Source organism: Drosophila albomicans, chromosome X (assembly GCF_009650485.2).
Source record: "Drosophila albomicans strain 15112-1751.03 chromosome X, ASM965048v2, whole genome shotgun sequence".
Lineage (NCBI taxonomy): Eukaryota > Metazoa > Arthropoda > Insecta > Diptera > Drosophilidae > Drosophila > Drosophila albomicans.
Window position 1 is genome coordinate 16,044,549 of NC_047627.2, and position 23,118 is coordinate 16,067,666.

Consider the following 23,118-nt stretch of genomic DNA (forward strand, 5'->3'; position numbering starts at 1 on the left):
GGGCAGTTGTTAAATTGTTGTTTCGTGAAGCTGAAAAGATTGTTTCGAGGTCGTTGATTAAAATGTGAATACCTCGGAGCAGTTATTATTATGTATGTTTGATGTACATATGCATATGTATTATGTCCAAAAGTTGAACAATGTGTACCTTTTTGCAGAACTCTCGATAAAACTCCCAGTTCTGAAGAGTAAACAGAACCGGAAACTATATTCTATTCCATTGTATGTACATGTTATATTAAAACTATTTGCATGTTAATCCAACATCCAAGAGCATCCAACTCTTTGCTCCCAAAAACAAAAGAGGAAATACATATACATATATATTGTTGTAGTAGATGTGATAAGGCAAACCTTCTAAAATGTTGAATTAAATGAAAAACAAAAGCAACCACAGAAACCCAGACTTAAGCTCTGAAATATATGTGAAGGTCGATACTTGATTGTATTTCCTGCATTTCCAGATCAAAAAAGCACAACAACAACAAATATATAATATATTTTATTTTTTTTTATATGATCGTTAATTTACGAATTGCTTTTAATTTTGCCTTACATCGTATTCTAATGGAGCTTAAACAGATGATTTAAATGAGCACAAATGAGTTAACTATACTATATATATACACATTGTATATGAACAATATATACACAATATTATGTATTATTGTATGTATTAGATAAGTAGTTAAATAAACCATCGATCGATGCGGCAAACGACTCCAGAAAACAAAAAAAAAACAAAAAATTGTATTTGACAAAAACAAAACGAAGCTTAAATTGTTGCCTTGATAGGTGCGCTTATTGTTCCACGTTGCTGCAACAAGAGGGGAAATATAAAAATCTATATATATACCATATATCAACCTAATTATACCTATACCAAGCTATATATATATATGAATATGTATGAATAATGTAAACTAAATGTGAGACACTCAAAAAAATATTTACAAAGAGCCAAAAAAAAAAAAAGAATGAAAACAAGTTGAACAACAAAACGAAATGATACAAAATTTGTTTATGCTTTATACAAAAACAAAATGAAAAGAAGAAAAAATTGTTTGCTTCGGTTTGGTTATTCCAGAAATTCCTGCTTGTTATTCGAGGAATTGAAACTGAATCAGAAAAAGCAAGCAGAAAAGGCTTTTTATATGCATTACATACCATATGTAGATACGTTTATTTGTTACGCCAAGGATAACAAGCGTATACGATATAGAACCCGGAATGCAACAGGCGTAAAATTTCGAATTAATTAGCTTAAAATTTTGTATTACAAATACCATTTGTTTATGTATATTTTCTTTGATTTGATTAAGAGTCGATTGGGTCTACTGATTATTATTATCGTTATGTATATCATATAATAAGACTGCTGGGATTATTGGAAATCTACGGCACAACGAACATGGTGTATTTGCTTTTTATGACAAATTGATTTTAAACATACATACTATATATATACATAAATACATAAGTATTGAGATATTGATAAATGTGTGAGCCATCAAATAAAAACTATATATATTTGTTTTATGTCCTTCTTCGTTCACATTGTGCTGCGTTTCTTTCGACTCGGTGAATCACCTCCAGCATCATCCCCTCCTTCATCATCACTGCGCTCGGCGCGTTTACGTTTCTTCTGATGCTCTTCGACCAGCTCCGAGATACGGATATTGTTGCCGCTCATTTGCAACCAGTTCAAGTACTATAAACAGTTGTTGATAGTTAACCCTGGATGTCAAGTTTCAATCGACTTACCAAAGTGTTTGTTCGCACTCCAGCCTCATGAAGACGACTCTCAATGCTGTCCAGACGATGCTCCGGCTTGCTGGCGCCCACATCGTTCTTGGATATGTCTAGTAGATGGCGTACACGCTGCCGCAACGTCTCAAATATGATGCGTCCGATCACATGATTGCGATCGTATGGCGTTAGATAGCGACCAAACTCATAGAAGTATGGATGCAGCCGCCCCAGCTCTATGTGTGTCGTCTCCGCCTCACAAACGGCCTTGTGGACGTTCTTATAGATCTCAGGCACAGCTATGGTAAAGTAGGCATTATTTACTTTAAGCTCCTTGATATACCACAGTGGCAAATTGATATTGCGACCCGGCTCCAAATGTTCCGTCTCTGAACCGGCATCCAGAAAACCTGCCAAAGCGATTAATTGGTAATAATGTTTGATATAGTTTCCGCACACTTACCCCATGCGCTGCAGACGTGTATTGACCTTGCATTCCACCTTCTCTTGGGTCACAAATATGTCCTCAATTGAATAATAATTTGGAAAATAATTCATTGCCAAACAATAACTGAAGCAGCTGTTTCGCAGTCGGGTTTTAGCGCCAATTCGATATTGTGTTGATAAACACAACGCACTGTTAGCGCAAGTCTGAGCGCCGTGAAGTTGGCTGTGAACGCAAATACGCTCAAGAGGAACATTTCGATAAATTATTTATTATTAATATTATTTCGTTTTTTCTTCAAATGTATTCGAATTTTGAAGATTTTTTGAACTTATTCTATAACACATTATTCGATATCACTACGCAACTTTTTTAATTGATTGATAGCGTGCTATCGATAACAGCTGTTTTTCTTATTTTGCACTATTCAATTTGAGTGTAATGAGCTGCACTGCACATATTCGCAATACAAAAAGAATTGTGTAATAAATTTAATACTCGGATTCTTATCATTTAAATTAATACATAAAAAAATATTACCTAAATGTTGTGTATCAACATCATGTTGGTATTTTTAGTATTTGGTCATTTTGAGCTTTTCTGGCATTATCTAGTACGTGTTCTGTGTGCGCGCGGTGCTTGTCATCGGTCACACTTAACTTGTAGTTCACGCGAGTCTGTCGCCATGTTTGGTTATTTTATTTGTTTTTAAAGCGGAGTAGCACTAAGACACAGCAAACGCTCCTAGTTTTTATCTAACGTGAAATTTTGTTTAAGTTACCTAAATGACACGAGGAACGCGTTCGCAATCGTATATGAGATATATGTATATTTTTTTTTGCCAGTGCAACCAGTGAGAAATAATCAAAAAGAGAAAAAAACAAAATAGCACAAAAATAGCCTTAAAAAGAAGATTCGACAGTCGCAGCGGCACCATTACCAACAACAACAATCGCAACAGCGGACAGCGACAGCAACAACATTTAACTGTAAAACGCCGCAACGCAACGCAAGCAGAGCAGCAAAAAAAGCGCTGAAAAGTGTTACAAAGTGAAATTGCCTTTTGCGTCACACAGAAATTAAGTACACGGCATCAGCAGCAACAACAACATTTTTTAGTGTGTCGAGTTGCAGCGTATAAATTCCAATTGGAATTCCCCTGCTGCCTGCAACAGCAACAACAATAACAAAATGGGCGACTTTGATTTAAATGTCGACAGTCTCATACAGCGGCTGCTAGAAAGTAAGTACAGAAATAAATAATCACAGAAAAAGCTAAACAACAACTCTTCAACTTAAGCTCCCTACTTCCAATTTCTCTCCTCCCCACCCTACTTTTAATTTATAACCTAATTCTGATAGTCGGACAAGCGAGAGAGAACAACAGAGAGAGAGAGACTAAGAGAGCGTGTGTGCCTCAAAGCGATTGCATTTTCTAATTATTGCACATTGTTCGTTTAATTTGCAACAAACAAGCAGCATCAACATCAACGAGCAGTCAATTACAACAATAAAAACAACAACAAGAAAACAACATCAACAAGGCGCGCCATAAAGCGGCCTGTTATTGTAAGCAGCGGCCTCCCCCCTTTAATTTGACTTTTGAATCAATTAATTTTAATTGATTTTCATTGTTTCTCAAATGCAACAAACGAAGCTTGTTGTTGTTGCCGTTTGTTTTTGTCAACATGTTGTGTGTGCTTTATTTTTTAACATGAGAGCTCATTAACAATTTAACAGTGGGACACTACGTAACTTAACAGCGCTGCGCTCTATTAATAACAGTTGATCGTTGACGCTGCTGTTAATCTCTGACGCTTTGCTGTTATTATCAGCCGCAGCAGCGCACTGATGACGTCATCGGCACAATTTTTATAACGATAAGATAGAATAATTGTGAATCAGGTTTATTTTTTTCTGTGTTAGTCGCGTGAGCAGCCAACAATTTTGTCTGCATAAGTTCGTCATTATCATTAGCATTCGCATTAGCGGCAGCATTAGCATTATCATTATCATTCTCATTCTCATAAGCAGGCTGACTTTGAATGTGGGTCTGTGTGTGTGACATTCTCGTTCGTAAGCGTTAAATAGTTTATCGGGGTGGTTGGGCGGCGATGCAACCGAAGCGGAAGGAAGGCTGTTGTGGGCCACAGCCTTCACAAGCTTAAGCCGCTTAGCGTCTGCTCCCCTTTTGACACGACACCCAGAGGGCGCTGCTAAACAGGCAGCTAATGAACGGTTTGCTTTATTGACAACTTGCGACTGTTTTGCGAAAATTGCATTTGGCCACAAAAATGCCATTTCCATTTCCCCATTCATTCAATTCGTTATCTATTTTATTTTATTTTTGTTGCTCTGTAGTATTTGTAACTCGTTCATTTCCGCAATTGTGGCAAACAACTTGGTGAACACTAAGTTTGCCCCACAAGCTACACATTACTCATGCTGGACTCTCTGCCAGACACGCCCCATTCCAAGGTCAGCTAGCCGCCCTCGCTCTACTCTCGCACACAACGCAAGAAAAAAAAAAATTGTCATTAATTTTGATCCCCACTTGGCGGTCACAAATTTCATTTTTCAAATTGCAAATTGAAATTGAATTTTCAAGCACTTTCAGCCATCGTCGACGTCGTCGTCGTCATCGTCAGCTAAGGGCATCATCAGATTATCGTCTTGTAATTTCATTTGATTTTCTTTCGCCTCACCGGCCAATCGATTTCTCTATTCTCAACAGTGTCATAAGAGTCATTCCGCAAACTCTCAAATGCATTCGTACAATAAAAGTGGAATGAAAAGGCATGGTTTGATTTTTGAATTTTATGAAGAAATGTAAAAGGATTTCAACACAATTTGGTCGCAAAACAGTTAACGGACATATTTCTATTGCTAGTTAGAAAATTACTCAAAATTACATTGAAACGAAATATTATTAAAAAATAGAGCAAAAATGTTATATTAATGGAAAGAAATTAAAAAAATGAGCACCATTGCAATTACAATTCCAGCAGGCAGCCATTGGAATCAATGTGGAACATGTTAAGTTAACAGCGCTGTTAATCAGCTCTATTGGGAACAATGTAGAACACTTATTGCGTAAAGCTAAGAGCGGTGTTAAGCAGATGATATCTGAATTATGCAAAGAGAAAGCTTTACAAGTAATAGAGCATATAGAGCGAAGAATTAAAAATGTTAATGAGAGAGTTCAATTTGCGTAACCTCATTGTGGAGGCTAATTAAAGATCAAAGGCAACAATCAAAGAACTCGTATCCAAAACAATTGTACAAGCATATGTTATTATTGTTGTTGTATTCAAGAACAAAGTGAATAGGTAATACAACAAAATAACAAAGAAGGTATCTCTCTCTCTCTCTCTCTCTCTGTCTGTCTCTGTCTTCCTCTCTTACCTGATATTCCTCACTTAAGTGTTTTTCCGCCGTTGAACTTGTCCTAGCACAATTTGCTCCTTGATTTTGATTTATCCCTTTATTATTATATTATGAATATATATATCTATATACTATATATGATGTGATATGCTATATACAATATATGTGTGTGTATATATGTGCCAATGAAAGATTTCAAAAAACAAAAAGAGGCCGAAGAGCATGCACAGAAGCTGCTCATTGCTCAACAATTGGCCGCTTCTGGTGGTGTCGGTGGCATTGGTGCCTCAACGTCAACCTTGGCGTCCCTGGCGTCGTTGGGTGGTGGCGGCGGTGGAGGAGGAGGAGGCGGCGGCGGCGGTGGTGGCGGCTGTGGGACGCCCTCGAGTGCGACGAGTTGCGGATCCGCAGCATCCTCGACGACGAACGATCCGCTGGACGAGCTGACCGAACAGCAGCGTCGCATGTTGCAACAATATTCGATATCGCCACCAAGCGAGACGATGATATCGGCCGATGGCGATCAGATAACGGTGCATCATCCACGCGAGGAGCCCAAGAAATCCAGATTGAAATTGCGTGATTTCTTCGTTGCCGAATTTGGTATACTATTCACCCAATCAATCTCTCTCTCTCGAACTCGCTCTCTCTCTGTCTCTCTCTGTGCAAGTCCTCAGAAAAAAAAGCAAAAATTCATTATCATCAGAGTATCGCTCGCTCTCTCTCTCGCTCTATCGTGTTCCCTCTCGCTCGTGTGCTGTACATGTCCCTCTTGTGTATCTGTGTGTGTGTGAGTTTGTGTGTGTGTGTGTTTGTATAACGCCCCGTCTACATTGTCGCTCACACAACCCCGTGCACTACACACCGTGTAGATATGACCCAACTAGTTATCAATTGGCATTCACTGTTTGCACAAGCCATCTAAAGCCCCAATGGCATTGAGAACTTTGGGCTAATCCTCTCATTACGTAGTTGAGCACACAACACAACACAACACACCACCAACGACAACGACAACAATAAAAACAACAACAATTATAACAACAACACATCTAGTGTAATAAGAATACCAAGCAGCGATAACTATTGTTGTAATAACAACATCAAGTGTCGTGTTCTTAACTCTGCTGCAAAGTTTCTTCATTCAAGTGCTTGAAATATGTTTGCCATTCGTTTCAATTCCATTTCTCTACGAACTCGCATTTTTATCCCTTCACTTTATTGATTTTCGCCTTTTATTGCCCTTCCATTTCATTCCATATTTCGAAAATGGTTGTATGTTAGAATTCTGCTTCACATCTTTCTCAATTTGTTCCAATTCCGTTTTATTCTTATGAGCTGTAAGTACAGTTACTGCTGTTTCACTTTCATGTCATTCCTCAAATTCGTTTTCACTTCATCGCTCCAATTGGAGTGATTTTCAATTCTACTTCACATTGTATTCATCGAGGTGTTGTTTGGTTTTTTATATCAAATATAAAATAAATACATTTTAATTCCATTTTATTTCAATTTAGTTTATTGTCACTTTGTTTCACTTCCTATTCACATTCGAAATGAAACATGTAATGGAATTTAATCATTTTACAATATGATAGTGTAGACAACTCTGCTTCCATATGACCAATTTAGCTGGTTCCATTTCGATTTCATTCCATATTTCGAAAATGGTTGTATGTTAGAATTCTGCTTAACATCTTTCTCAATTTGTTCCAATTCCGTTTTATTCGTATGTGCTGTAAGTACAGTTACTGCTGTTTCACTTTCATGTCATTCCTCAAATTCGTTTTCACTTCATCGCTCCAATTGGAGTGATTTTCAATTCTACTTCACATTGTATTCATCGAGGTGTTTTAATTCCATTTTATTTCACTTTAGTTTATTGTCACTTTGTTTCACTTTCTATTCACATTCGAAATGAAACATGTAAAGGAATTTAATCATTTTACAATATGTAGACAACTCTGCTTTCATTTGACCAATTTAGCTGGTTCCATTTCCATTTCATTCCATCTGGAGAGAGACGTAGTCTTTTATTGAATACAAATAATATTAGCTGTGCACAAAGTTCTGCAATTAAATTAGTTGCGAGCAAAATTTAACATTGCAATGTTAACTAACACGCTTCAAAGCTATGCTAAAAATGTTAGTGAGATATTTAAATCTCAGTATAATGTAAATTATAGTGAGCACTTTAACTTAAAAGCCTCTGCACATGGCCATTAAAATAATTTCCATGGCCGCTTTGTCTACTTTTACACCGTTAACATAGCTAACAAATGTTAATAAAAAAAAAGATTCAATGTTACAGGCACTTTACAGACACTGCAAAAAGAGAGAAAGAGTTGTGTAGTTGTAGTGTGTGAAAACTAATATGATCTTGCTGACATATTTGCTACTTGTTGTGTGTCCGTTGAGCTTTTCCCCCACTTTTCCAACACACTCACCGTTTATGCAACATAGTGCATTGTCATTGTCAGAACCATTATCAATGTTGCTGATTGCTGTTGCTGTTTTGGTGTCTGACATTTGTGGCTAGTTTTTCCGGTAAACATTTACCGCGTGTGACCCCATCGAGTAGCGTTTCCCCTCCCCCCACTTGAATCGGCAAATACAGTTTTGTGGTATCTAATTGTTTTCACACGCCAGATTTGCAAATGTCAAATAAATTCTGGCATATTATGCACCCCCAATGTGGATATATCTGTTTTTTTTTGGGGAGGTGGGAAGGGCAACTAGAGTACATAACATTTCCCTTCTATAGGGTATATACACACACACACACACATTAATGTAGCATAGTTGTGAATGTGACACGCGACTGACACCCACTAACAAAAATCAACACACTCTTGGCATCATCCCCTTGGAACGGCATTCAGCTAAAAACAATAATCGTAAACTATCTCGAAATTGATTGGCGTTGAGTGTGCAAAAATTTGCCACAGACATGAAAACGGAAACAGTCGTCGAGCAATGAAATTTGCTGTTTGCTGTCGCCTGCCATATACCCTGTATATCTATAATCGCTGCGAAAGCTATATAATCGTAGATAAAGTCCATGTGAAAACGATATGCAATAAGCAGTAATTATGCTTGCGTATCTTCTTGCTTGAAAATCAACTTAATTTATGCTTTTGCCATGCTTGATTTATTGCCCAATAGATTGTTATAATTTTCTAATTGCGATAAGCATCTGTTGAATTTCCCTTAGGGTATTTCGTTAGTCGAGCTTATCTGCGGACTGCGTCAAGCCTTATTATTATTATTTTTTTTATTACGTATTCGCAATTGTTGTCGTGTGCAAACAAGTTCATTCACGTGATTCGATAGCATTGTCCCCCCACTGAACAAAGAGGGAGCACAATAAAAAAAATAACCGCCGAAAAAAAGAACTGCACCCACTACCAAAAAAAAAAAAAAATAAAATAAAAATAGGGGGAACACACAAAAAAAAAAGAAACCATTTAGCTAATCAGCTGCACAGAGCACAGAACTCATCGAAGGTTACGTAGAGAGACATCCAGTAACATCCGTGCTTAAGTTGTTGTTCAAATTGACTGTACACTACGTAACAAAAAGTTGTCATCGAGAGAGTTGTGTTCAGCTTTTAAAATTACGCAGAAATCTTAATTGAAATGAAAAAATATAACTTTTGATTAGTTCTATACTATTTATTTTGATTTGGATCTTTGAAGGCGTCATCACTGCAATCGATACTACAGTATTAATTCGTATTAACTGTTATCGATAGTAAGTGACATCGTGCTCGAAAATTATTCTCATATAATAATGAAACAATCTTTGAACCTCCAAAGAAATCTCTTTTAAAATATACTTGAAATTATGAAATGTATCAAGGAAAAGTATGCTTTTATTTTTATTTTTAAATTAACCGTTTTTCAAACATGATCGATACTATCGATAGTAAGTAATATATTATTATTTCTATAGTATCAATTACTGAAAATCGTGGACAATCCATCGTATTGTTACACATCTGACATTTGACACACTCCAAGTTGTCAAACGGTAGTTGGCAACCTTCAAAAAACTAAATTTATTCGCTCTATCAATGTCGATTGCAATCACGATATTTGACATGACGATAAGATGCGTATCAAAGACAACGCACACACACAAACACACAGTGCGTACAGCCCACGTCTATATTGATTACAACACAGAAGTTAATAATAGAACAAAAATGTATCTATTTAGGTAGCGACAATGTGCAAATTCGATTGCGAAACTTGATTGCGCAGTGTTATCGATTACAATATGTGCTTCTGCTGGGAGTGGGAGGGGGTGAAGTAATCAGAGTGAAGGTCTCCCCTAGTACGAAGACTCGCATTCCATTTCCTCACTCCACGTTTCCCATTTGCGCCACGATATAGTTTCGTGCTCAAATATCCTTCGTTATTCTTGATGCATTTCTAATGTTTGTATAATATTTGTATAATTGAGTTGGTTGACTTTGTTGTCGTCGACTTTGCTGTCGTTGTTGTCATCGTCGATGTCGCCAGAGACCCATGCCATATGTTGTTATTGTCGGGGGGCATCTTTCAAGTTTTGTGCGGCGACGACACTGATTGAAAATAGAATTTGAATGTCATAACCTTCACTTGAGTCAATCAGCAATCAGCAATAAGAATAATAATAATAATAATAATAATAATATTATTAATAATATCAGTGAAATAATAACATGATTAATGCATGTAATAATAAAAGGAATAATAACAATATTATTATTATTATTACAAATACTAAATGCGATAATATGCTGCCGCCATCGGGGCACATTCATTGCGTGCCACCTGCGACGGGAAGTGAAAATCCAAATGATTGCTGTTTAGTGTTGTGTGTGTGTGTGTGTGGGTGGTCTGCAATACCCTACAATATCTCGTAATGTGCCTCCATTTGGTTTAAGTATTTTTTGATTAGCTTTCGAGTCGAGTCTTATAGCATGGGCTGCAGTCATTTCGTCAAGCAGGCGATATTGATGACGGTTTGATGGCTAATTGGGTGTTTGCGCTCGCGTGCAGTCCGAATTACGAATTATTTGGCTAAGGTGTGTCTTCAGATGGATACTTTGGATACTTGCAATAATTAACTGGTTCATGTCAAACAAAAAAAAAAGAAAAAAAGTTTAGACTTCTACCAAACAAGAATTGGATTATTAAATTTATGTTTTTGAAGCATGCAAGTTGAGCTCATTAAATGTTCTTATTTACATGCCAAGCAAGTGTATTTAAGTAGGTTCCCAAATGTTCAAGTTTTGCTGCTAACTTGAACATTAATTTCAGATTAAAGGCGGCATTTCCGTGCGTGCACCTTTTGTTTTCTTTTGCTTTTCTTTTGTTGGGTTTATATTTTTATAGCCATTATGGTCTCATTTCGCACATTAAACTTATAGTTTCTTATGCGATTGACCAGACGTCAAGAGTTTGCTGTTGTCATCCATCCATCCAAAAGCAAAGAGAAAGAAACCACGGACGAACAACAAACTGCAATCATATTACGACAAGTGGCTAACGAAAAGCCAACAAAACCGCAAAGTTTGTTCATTAAATAAGAGCACGCTTCATGCATGCTTAAGCAACCAAAAAAACCAACAACAACAGCAATACGAATGACGACAACAACAACAATGACAGAAAGAGAAAAGAATAATTTACAAAAACAAAAACAAAAACCTCAAAGCGAACTGAACCCGAACCCCAAAAGCAAAGCGAACTCACCAGCGGCTCTAACGGAATGACGTGAAGAACAGAACAGAACAGAGCAGAACTGAACTGAACAACAAGCAGTTACATTTACTGCTGCTGCTTTTGCTACTGTTCATTGCTAATAAACAAGTGCAAGTGCCTCTTATACCCTGCAAAACAGTTGTACATCCAAAGGTCGTTACGATGTAGTCATTTATCTTGTATATTGGAACTTGTTTCTCTCTATTCTCCGGGGGAAACATTTATGAGCTTTATTTATCGATAGTAAGCAAAGCGTGTGAAGTACTTATCGAATATCTCTAGTTTCTTAGATTTGTCAAAAATAGTCTGAGAAATATGTCTACTGATTTCAACAAATTGTTTAATTAAAATGATTTTCATGTGTGGAGTATGGTTTTCGATTACTATCGTTATAATTTATCGAAAGCGTTCTTATCAAACGAAAATATTTGTTATGGGAAATATATATCGTCTTTACTATTTTTATCGTTATCGTTAAGCGAATAAGGATTAGTAATCCCTATTTTTTTACAACAATTTGCTTAACTAAAATTTTCCTGACAACTGTATCTATCGTTATCATTTATCGAATTTGTATTTCTTAAATATCTCAAAAATTTTATGATTCGGTTATGATTAACCAAATATTTATCTGAGAAATATGTATCGTATAATATCTTCGTTATATTATTTTTAATTACAATTTTCTTGATGTATAGTCTACGACTAGCAATTACTATCGTTATCGGTATTTATCGAAAATGAATTTCTAGTTTTTATTATGTAACGTAAACAATATATAACATATTGTATTTTTGAAAGAAGACGTTGTGTAACAGCATTTGTACAGAATTACTATCGATATCGATAACTTGAACTATAAATCTGTGCCATAGTATTCAACTTCTTACAGGGTATCATTGTCGCCGTCTACTGTGATGCGGTTCGCAATCTCACTCGCTTAATTATGATTTCGCTAACGAAATTCAAGTGGATTATGCCCCGGCAAAGTGGGCGTGAGGGAGGCTGCCCACTTGCTACTTACGGCGACTATTCGCAGTCGCATTCGTTTTCGTTTTCGTATTCGTATGTTACATGATATGACACTATAATTTTGCACATAGGCGACCACACTAAGTGCCACGCCCACTCACTGGAAGGGAGGGTGTTGGGGCGTTGGGGGAACCGAGCTGAGGTTGTGTGCGATGTTTTCTCGCATCGCTTTACTTCTTCAGCTTTTGTTGTTTGTCACATTGCGTGCACTTGGCAAATAAAAATGAGCGAGAGGTTCAAATAAAAAAACAAAAAAAAAAACAGGAAAAAAAACTGGGGGAAAAAAAAACAAACGTGAAACGAGAAAATGCCAACGGCGCAAAATGTTGCGGCTAATGACATGTGTATGTAAGTGTTTGACAGCGAGTGTATGTGTGTGTGTGAGTGTATGTGAGCATGTGTGGGTGTTGCCAAAAGGATACTTGAGGGCTTAACACGGCTGTCGACCAATTTTGAAGGTCGCCGCTTTGACGAGGCCAACGAAAAGCGACAAGCGTCAGGCCGCCTGACCAGTTAACCCCAAAAATGTAATTTCTTTAAGCAACACACCCAACACACGCACACTCACGTACACACACGCACATGGAGGATACATGAAACTTAATAATACATTTGACCTTTTGACTTACTTTTTCTTACTTTATTTTTGCAGTCAAGTTGCGAGTTTCATTTTCTTTCTTCTTCTACTCCTTGTGTCTTACTTAGCAAGTCGTTTGCTGCTTCTTTCTATCTCTCTCTCTCTCTCTCTCTCTCTTGCTCTGTTTTGCCCTTTATCCTGTTCGTGTTCGTGAGATGATGTTGCCATGGGTCAGTTAGCTAAAGTCCTGTTTGTGAATTGATAACTTTTGTGCCAACGATAAAAGCCGATTTGCCGTAGCGTACTTCGTTTCTTTCGTGCTGAAAATGGGGGAAACAAAATTACTTTTCAAATGGACTTTTCATCGAATTATGATGCTGTTCAAGCAGCCAATTACAGGGTATAGCTAGCGCAATTGTAACGAGGGAGCACTTCAAAGCAAACTAAGCTGTAAAAACTATCCACGCCAAGTGGATGTAAGGCACAAATCGAGTTGTGTGCGATATTTTTTGAAGTTCAAGAAGTAGGACAATTGAGAAAAGCAATTGAATCAACAAAATTAGCTTCGTATCGTATATTACTAAAAAAAATTTATGACTAAATAAAGAGTTACCGAGTCAGCATGTTACAAACTAGACAAAATCATTGACAAGTTCGATTGTTGATGTTAGCTTCGTATCTAAGAGATTTATATATATGAAGACACTATAAGATTCGAATCTAATATCAGTGGCAGTATTCAAAATTCATTAGTATCTTTTTTAACTAAGTTAAAGTTGTCAGCTACTTAGAAGCCGAACAATTTGCTCTGCAAACTTTGCCCCAATAAAGTCGATAATGCTTTGGAATCTATATTAAGTCATCAAAGTTAATAATTAATTAGTTTTTTTTTTAGTTGTAGCCGGTTGCAGTTGCGTGTTTTGCGGCAGCTGCATTTGCAGTGTGTGCAATTAAATGTAATGAGAGTTTATATTTAGAACTATATATATATATATATTTAATCAGATATCAGACAGAGAAGGTGGGCAACAGCAACAGCAGCAACTCTTTCAGCCCACTCGTCGACTATCGATAATTGATGAGCTGCTGCTGTTGCTGCATCGTGGAGACGCCAGGTAATTTGAGACGTGGCACGTGGCACGTGTGTGCGATGTTCAGCCAGGTGCAAAAATAAAAGGTGCGAAGAGCAGAAGAAGCAGAGCGAACAGCAGCAGCAATAATAACTGGCAACGACAACAACAGCGACAACGACGACGCCAACGCAGTTAACGCCTTGCTGACTTTGACGTCACAGACCAAAAAGTGTCGCTGTGTGTTTGTGAGTGTGTGGTTGTGTGTGTAAGTGTGTACTTGCCATGATTTATGGTGCACTCTCGCACTGCAATTGGACGTAACGTGTAAGTTCAGCTGGAAGGAAGTCACAGCCTGCCTTCCTCTTCTTCTCTCACTCTCCCCCCTCCCCCGGTCTTGCTTTGCCATTTCTAATTGCTGACATGCCAAGCGCTGCTATTTGCCCATTGCCCATTGCATACTTTAGTGCGCATGCAATTTTAATGCCCATTGCCTTTTACACGAACTGTTCTCGTTGTCGTCCAGAGCTGTTGTCGCTGTCGCCATCGTGTCCCCTGCTTTCTTGCCGCTTTCCCTCCGCTCTGCTCTGCTCTGCTGCAAATTTCATGAGCAGTAAAAATATAAATCAACAAAGTTTCTTTCAAGCAACAGCAGCAGCAACAGCAGCAGCAGAAGTAGCAGCGACAGCAACTCACGCCACTGCTGCAGAGAGTGAAATCCCCAAGAAGTAAAGTGAGTAGTAGCTTTTTCCCATTGGGGTCACAACTGTCAGGGTGCAGGATGTCGATGTGGTTGGTTGGGTAACAACAGCAACAGCAACAGAAACATAGAAAGAGAGCAAGAAAGAGATAGAACGCTGTTGCTGCCACTACTGCATAATACATGACACATGCCCCGCTTTTTCATCAATGGCTTCTCTCGCTTCTCTTCGCCTCTCTTCGCCTTTGGGGAGCGCACAGCTATAGTTGCAAACAACTATAAGCTGCTTATGTTTCGAACTAAACTAGACCCCAATTTGCTGAGGCCACAAACTTTTGCGTCCACAAACTATTGCACCTAGCTTCATAATTGATTTTCTTCTTCAAATCCATATTTTTAACTTCGCTACAAGCATAATACAACTCTGGCTTTAAAAATGCATAACAGCATAAAATAGTTTTCTTTCTTTGACAGTAATTCAGTAAAAAAAAAACTATCTGAAATCTCTGAACTATTAATTGGTAATTTTGTTTGAAAACTAGACTTGAAAAATAGACAGAAAATTATGTAGGATAAATTTGAAAAATGAATCATGAATTCTCCTATTAAATTTAAAAAATACTTGTAGCTAGTTTGACTGCAATGCAAAAGCAACTGACTAAAAATATCTACAAATATTTGCAGCTTAAGCTTGCTGAATTCACTGAACTGTTAACTGATAATTCTTTTTGTTCGAAAACTTGTACCGAAAAATAGACAATAAAAGTACCAAAAATTTATCATATTAAGTTTCAGCAATAAGCTTATGAACTTTCATTTTTTATTTCCATTTTTAAAAGTATTAAAATTTAATGCAAATATCGTCTCACATCTCGATGTTTTAGTTTAAATAAAAATACATTTTCAAGTAGCTCGTTGTTGAGTTTAAAAGGTTGCCCGTGGAATTTAAAGCACAACGTGGCGCGTATCTGTTTTCATCAATCTTAAAGATACTAAAGTATCTTTATCTAGCGCTATCTATCTCAATCAATTGTGAATCAAAGCACAAAACAAATGACCTTGTCTCTCTCCCTCTCTTCGTCTCGTGCTATCTCGCTCTCTCTCTTTTGTTATTCCCCTGTCTGCAACTGACCAACAGCAGTTGGGTGGACAAGAGGCCCCCCCGGTTCAACCATCCCGCCCTGTGGGTGGCCATCAAGCGCACGTGGCCCAAATGGCTTTTGGCAATATTTGCGGCGTTTTGGGCATATTTTTAAAACAAGTTTTTGGGGCCAAACAGCGCGAGTGAATGGAATGGAATGGCTTGGATGGCGGCAACACCTTGACCTTTGGCACAGCCCATGAATTCAGTCAAAGGTGCAGTCCGCGTCTCGGTCGAGTCCAGTGGGCGTGGCACGTACATATACGCCTCCAACGAACGTAATAGCTTCCTGCTGCGGCGCAACGGAAAGAAAGCAGGAGAGATTGAGATTGTGGTGGTGGCAGGTTATTTAAAGCCTTCGCGTTGGTTAAACTTTTTTTCTTTTCTTTTCTGTTTTTTTTTTTTTTTTTTTTTGCAACACCTGACCCATCATCAAAGATGGTTAGTGTTGCTGTTGTTGCAACACACGCTTTTATAATGGTGCAGGGCAACATCACAAAAAAGTACACACACACACACACACACACACACACTCACACACAATAAAAGCCAAAAGAATGAGCGACAAAATACAAAACGACACAAAAAAAAAATGCGAAGAAAATGGAAGTGAACTGAAAAGCAAGCCAAGTGTGTTGATGCCGCCGACGTCATTGCTGGGTATTAAGTGTGCTTGCTACTTACTTGTATGTATTTTCTCTCGCACTGGGTAGCATTGACTTTATGGCAAGGTTCGCCGCGGCGGAGAGAGAGGGGGGCGAGAGTATATTGCACTGGTTTTTGCGGTTACAGCCTGTGGTTTTAATACCCTCTACCCATATCGTAAAATGCGCGGCAATAAAGTGCAGCATAAAGTGTTGAAAATGCCTCTTGCCGTAAAACAAGTAGTAGCCATATAAGATGTGGCAAAAAGTATTCGCGCAACTTCATCTAACGAAATTGATAAACAAGCAACAAACAAACAGCATGAGCAGTAAACATGTTGGGGGAAAAAACGATGGTTAAACCAAAGAAATTTCTATGCAGTTAAGATAACCACTCTGAACAATATTTTGGGCGTTGACTATCGATAATATTATCGTTTTCAAAAATCCAAATCCAAATATTATTCATTGAGTTGCTTAAGTTTTAAATCAATCAATGTTATATCCTTCTTTAAAATACATTAAATATTAAATTTAATATTAAAACTCAATGTATAAATATATCGATCATATTTTCGATAGTACAGATTAATCGATAATAATGTTATTTCGACATTTTCCTTCTAAAAGTACAAATTCCAAACAAACAAATAATATAGGGTATCAAATTAGTCGATATGCTGAGATCACAGGTCAGGTAACAAGCCATGCTTGTCGCGCTGTTATTGTTATTGTTATGACTATGACTCTGACTGTTAATGACACGGATTTTGTGCCCATTGACAGCGAGCAAGTTGTGCACCGAGAGGTGTTAAGGTCACAGTTGAAGTTGCATGTGAGTCCTGTGCTGTGCCTCCGCCACAAAAAAGCTTAGAGCAATATCAAGCAATGTGAAAAGAGCTTTCAAGGTAAAATGTAAAATAAATGAAATCGAAAATTACGTCAATGGACAATGGCTGTGTTAGGTTAGACAGACAGAGAGACGAAGAGCCATGTCAGACCTTTGGGTCGAGCTGAAATGGGACAAGGTCTTTTCTGGGGTGCTTCATTATTAATTAACAAATAGGCCAGGTAAATATTTAAACACAACACCGAACACGAAAAAAATATTGCAGCACCCCAAAAAATAACAATAACTATTTCATATTGTTTACACACAAGAATAAAAACAAAAACACATCGATAAGCAATGAAAATTTGATAAGAACCTGGCAAATAAGCGTACATATCGTTTATGAAATATTCAGCATTTTGTACAAATTCTTTGACAGACAAAGGCAGGGCACAAATTGTTGTTAGGGTTGCTCTTAAATTATATATGAGCTGGGGAAAAAAAGGGTGCGTTTTTATTTTTTTGCGTTTTTGCTAATTTATTTAATTGAAAGGGAAAGCAGCTGTCGAGTTTGAAACATTTGAGCAACTGGCAACTCTGCGCATACTTAATGCAATACGTATACGTAACGTGGTCGCTATTGAGCAATATATTTTACTAGCTCAACTCTCATTGCCATTCAGTGCATTATTTGTGCAGTGTTTGTGTCAAACAACTATTTCCAATATATATTCGTTACTCATGCGACAAATTAGAGTTGAACGATAATTCAACTGACCCACCGAATGTGTCGTCGCGTCTTCCTCTCCCTCCTCTCTCTTGCGCCCTCTCTCTGGCTTCCTCGGGCTAGAACGAAAACAGAAAACAGAAAAACAACTCATAATTCAGTAGCCGACATGTTGGCCTCGTGAATATGGATGGGCATGTGGTGCATGATGTGGCATGTGCCAAATGAGGTCTGTCTCTCTTTCTCTCTCTCTCTTTCTCTCTCTCGGTCTATATAGAGCGGGAAATCAGATTATTATTTTTGTTTTTATTTTATTTTTATTTATTATTAATTATATTTTAAGGTCATCATGTCTTTCAATTATGCGCTGCGATAAGATAAGTGAACCAACCAAAAAAACCAGCAAAACATTCCGAAATAAACGAGAAAATGCCAGGCGAACAAAGCGAACGAAATGAAATGAAAAACGAAAGCCAAAAGCCGAAAGTTGAAATGAATCAGCAGCGCCTCCAATGGCTGGCGTCGATCCAAAAGTGTTGCAGCAGTGCCTGCAGGGGAGCACAAGGGGCAGGCAGGCAGGCAAATGGAGGTGGTAACTGAATTGGGGGAGGGGGGGTAAAAACAGTGTCTGTGTCTGAGTGTGGGAGCATTTTTGCAAAAGCTTCCGCGTTGGCGTTGCGCTTCTTCCTCCAAAAATACAACAACAAGAAGCTAGCAAGAAAAAAAATATAACTATAACTATAACAAGCAGAACAACAGACGCTAATTAAGCAAAGACCCCCAAGTAAATAAAATAAAATGGAATTTGCACTCGCTCGAAAGCGAAACAGAGCGAGAGACAACGACAATAGCTTGAGAGCGAGGAGCGCCAAGAGGAACTAGTTGATAACAGCTTGTGCAGTTGCAGTGATCGATAAATGAGGGAAAAGAAGGTGGGTCCGAGGAAGATCATGTGAATGTGATCTACGTGTAATTATAAACACACAAAAAAACAACAGGAAAGTGTAAAATAGAGAGACAGACATTTGGAAATGAAAGAAAAGAGGAACCGCTGAAAACAGAAAACAGATAAATATAAATAAAACGCGTAACAGATAAGAAAAGGCAAGGCAAATGTGTTAAGAAAAAATAAATAATAAATGAGAAAATATAGAAAGAATGGGAAGATTGTTAAAATGTAACTAAAGAAATCAGTAAAATACATAAAGACAAACTAAACACACAGATAAGAGGATAGAATTGGTAGAATTAAATACGAAAAAGAATACAAATAGATACGAAAGTAATAAAATGAATTTGTGTGAAATATACTGAATTCATATTGAACAAGTATACTAAAATATAGCAAAAGTATTGCCATATACTACCACATTAAAAAAAATACCATAGAGTACAAAATATACCAAAATATAAAGCAAAACAATAAATGAGAAAATATAGAAAGAAAGGGAAGATTGTTAAAATGTAACTAAAGAAATCAGTAAAATACATAGAGACAAACTAAACACACAGATAAGAGGAAAGAATTGGTAGAATTAAATACGAAAAAGAATACAAATGGATACGAAAATAATAAAATGAATTTGTGTGAAATATACTGAATTCATATTGAACAAGTGTACTAAAATATAGCAAAAGTATAGCCATATACTACCACATTAAAAAAATACCATAGAGTACAAAATATACCACAATATAAAGCAAAACAATATATGAGAAAATATAGAAAGAAAGGGAAGATTGTTAAAATGTAACTAAAGAAATCAGTAAAATACATAAAGACAAACTAAACACACAGATAAGAGGAAAGAATTGGTAGAATTAAATACGAAAAAGAATACAAATAGATAAGAAAGTATTAAAATGAATTTGTCCGTGGTATTATTGTTGAAATATACTGAATTCATATTGAACAAGTGAACTAAAATATGGCAAAAGTATAGCCATATACTACCACATTAAAAAATACCATAGAGTACAAAATATACAGAGAAAAAATTGGTAGAATTAAATACGAAAAAGAATACAAATAGATAAGAAAGTAATAAAATGAATTTATGGGAAATATACTGAATTCATATTGAACAAGTGTACTAAAATATAGCAAAAGTATAGCCATATACTACCACATTAAAAAATACCATAGAGTACAAAATGTACCAAAATATAAATCAAAACAATAAATGTAAAAACAAATTATGAAGTTTGCCGCTGCAACAGGAAAATAAGAAAAGCAAAACTAAACAGTAGATCGTTAAAATAAAGAAAACACAAGTTTTAAATCAAACACTAAACGACAGATAATATGAAAAGGCAACTTGCTGTGTGTGTTGACAAGGGAGGGAACATAAAGAGACCTTAAAGCATAAGAATGCAGTGAAGACTGCGAGTGAAAGCTGAGGAAAAAGAGGAAATCGATCGTCTTACACAGAGCACAGAGGGGGTTGGGGTTTGGCATTTGAATTAGCTGCTGTTGTTATTCTCGTTGCTTGTGGCGCTTGAAAAATGTTGTGTTTTCGTTTTGCCAGCGTGCCTTTTTCCATTTTTCATTTCGCCAGTTTGAGAATTAACAAGAAAAGCGAACAGCACAGAAAAAGGCAACAACAACAACAACAGCAATAACAAAAACAAAAACGAGTGCGCAGTGCTAAAAATAAATGTTTATTTTATAAGATTTGACGTTGTGCTTGCTCTCATTGTTGTTGTTGTTGTTGTTGTTTTGGCTGCTGCTGTTGCTGCTTCTCAGCGCTCTGCCTTCAAGTTTTGTCATTGTTTTTGCTAGTGCCGTGAGACGAGGCAGGCGAATAATGTGTAAACTGGGAGCAGCAACTGGGAAAGTGAACTGAAAACGCAAAGAGAGCTCTGCACTCGACCTCGACAATGAACCTGATGATTGATTGCAACTGACCCTTAAGACTACTTCAAGCGATTGCAGCAATTGAAAGTTTGTGCAAGAAAAGTTCTCAATGGAAAGAATGCTGCTGATTAGAAATTGACGAGTTGAAAGTTTCGCTTTTTATTTTTGGGTGGCCCACATAATTGAGCATCAACTGGGCAACAAAATATCTCTTCGTAAGGCAATCAAGTAAATTTGATTGCGAGTCGTAAAATGCTGCAAAGGGAATTACATGTGGAGGGAGGGGAAGAATAGTCCCCCTTTTGTGCGGGGTAACTGTCTGGTCGATCAGCTTTCGATTAAGATCAGTTTATGCTTTGTGTTTTTTTTTTTATGCTGTGTTATTGCCGGTGCTTGAAACAGCAGCAGCAGCAGCATTATTTATTTATTTCTTGTGCTGTTTGTTTCTGGTTTGTTTGTTTGCCTTCCTCGGCTCCTGCTGCCAAGGCAGAAATTGATTTTTATAAATAGCGCGCATACGCAACGTGGCACGCACTGAAGTAGAAAGCACCAGCAGCAGCAGCAAGCACATTGCTGTCGCTCTCCGTCTGACTGTCTGTCTTGCTTCGCTTGCCAAAACCAAACGAAGGGGTGATAGACAAGGAGCGTGGAGGTGGCTGAAGGGGGGGACAGCGAGGGGGAGGTGAGTAGCAGCTGCTGTCACGGCGCAGCTACAATAGATCGCTTCAATGGATACGTTTTGTGGACTGTGCTTGGCAAAGTTTTATTTTTTTTGCGCCTTGTCTTGCCTTGGATTTCATTTCGAGTGAATGGAAATAACACAAGCGCTAAAAATCGAACAAGAAGCTGGCAAAAATGTGATTTCTTCTTCTTCATGTGTGTGTGTGTGTGTGTGGTTGGGAGAAATAGAAGCAGACAATTGCAGAGATTTTCGAAAGGGATACTACTGCACACACAAAGAGAATTCCATCTCAATCTCAACTCTTTGCATAATCAATCAATTTGAATGTTTTCCTCAACGTTGCGTTGCTCTTCTGCTGCTGCTGCTTGTAAAATTCCCGACCCACAAAACAAAACAAAAATCAAACAAGTAAGAAAACTACAGTCGAGTGTACTCGACTGTGAGATACCCGCTACCCATTTTGAATAAAAGCAATATATTTTGCGGTATTATTCTCAAAATATACCAAATATACTGCAAAAAATACTAAAAATATGCCAAATGGTATATGTGGTATATCGATATAGTGCCACATTCAAAATATACCATAGACGGCACAATATACCAAATTGTCAGCCAAAGCAACTAAGACCCCAAGTAAGTAGGCGTTTTTGCCCATACGAAAGTATTTCTTTAATAACTTCCACAATTTTTATCTGATCGCAACCAAATTTTCAGGAATCATAACTACTACAGTAATTAGTGTATATACCAAAATTCGTAACTCTAGCTTCAAAATTACGCTTCGATTTTTTTGATTTGTAGGGGCGGAAGTGGGCGTGGCAAAAATTTGAAACAAACTTGATCTGCATGCAAACATAACAAATGCTGTCGAAAAAAAATTATAGCTCTATCTCTTATAGTCTCTGAGATCTAGGTGTTCATACGGGCAGACGGACAGACAGACAGACGGACATGGCTAGATCGTCTCAGCTGTTGACGCTGATCAAGAATATATATACTTTATAGGGGGGAGATGCCTTCCTCTACCTGTTACATACATTTCCTGTCGGCACAAAGTTATAATACCCTTCTACCCTATGGGTAGCGGGTATAAAAAGAAAGAAGCATAAGAAATATATGTCGAATTCCAAACAACACACACACACACGCACACATTTGTGTTGCTAAGCGAAACTAACATACAACAACTTGCTAATAACGCATTTGCCTTGCCTTTTGTTTAGATTTCATTTAGCTACCCTGTAAGATATGCAACCAAGGGGTATGTGAGGCTATAAATAATCAATAGGTGGGGAAACATAGAAAGTGAATAATCTGTATAAAATTTATGTAATTTTTGCATTAATTAATCTTTTTAATTTTAAATTCATTTATGGTGTTTTACATCGTGTTTGACAGTCGCGTTGACTGACGACTTTAATGCGTAGACAGAGATTCGTTTATAATTGAATTTGGATACGTTTTTCAGTTTGCTTTGCTCAATGTTAATTGCTCAATGTTTATTTTATGGCTCTATTAA

The 23,118-nt window shown here is 37.3% G+C and overlaps 2 protein-coding genes across 3 annotated transcripts in view; one reads left to right on the plus strand and one right to left on the minus strand.

Moving 5' to 3' along the window:
* Positions 1–1,291: 1,291 nt before the first annotated feature.
* Positions 1,292–2,412, minus strand: LOC117578277 (DNA replication complex GINS protein PSF3). The gene is made up of 3 exons (XM_034263704.2): positions 2,213–2,412; positions 1,765–2,158; positions 1,292–1,711 (listed from the first exon to the last, which is right to left on the minus strand). The coding sequence occupies exons 1-3, from the start codon at positions 2,305–2,307 to the stop codon at positions 1,553–1,555; spliced, it is 648 nt and encodes a 215-aa protein (XP_034119595.1). The 5' UTR covers positions 2,308–2,412; the 3' UTR covers positions 1,292–1,552.
* Positions 2,413–2,856: 444 nt separating this feature from the next.
* LOC117573953 (serine/threonine-protein phosphatase beta isoform) overlaps positions 2,857–23,118 on the plus strand; it is a 34,611-nt gene continuing 14,349 nt past the window's right edge. The window contains exons 1-2 of one of the 2 annotated variants that reach the window (XM_034257522.2): positions 2,857–3,437; positions 5,774–6,184. In XM_034257522.2, coding sequence (XP_034113413.1) covers positions 3,386–3,437; positions 5,774–6,184 — 463 coding nt within the window. In that variant the 5' untranslated portion in view covers positions 2,857–3,385. The remainder of the gene's footprint in view (positions 3,438–5,773; positions 6,185–23,118) is intronic. The other variant, XM_034257608.2, reaches the window with a different exon arrangement.

Excerpts from the sequence above, each read along its gene's own strand:
- LOC117578277 (XM_034263704.2), bottom strand. The coding sequence starts at position 2,307 with ATGAATTATTTTCCAAATTATTATTCAATTGAGGACATATTTGTGACC. Across the intron at positions 2,159-2,212 it reads ACACGTCTGCAGCGCATGGG|TTTTCTGGATGCCGGTTCAG; the intron begins GTAAGTGTGCGG and ends CGCTTTGGCAGG. Across the intron at positions 1,712-1,764 it reads GAGTGCGAACAAACACTTTG|TACTTGAACTGGTTGCAAAT; the intron begins GTAAGTCGATTG and ends AACTGTTTATAG.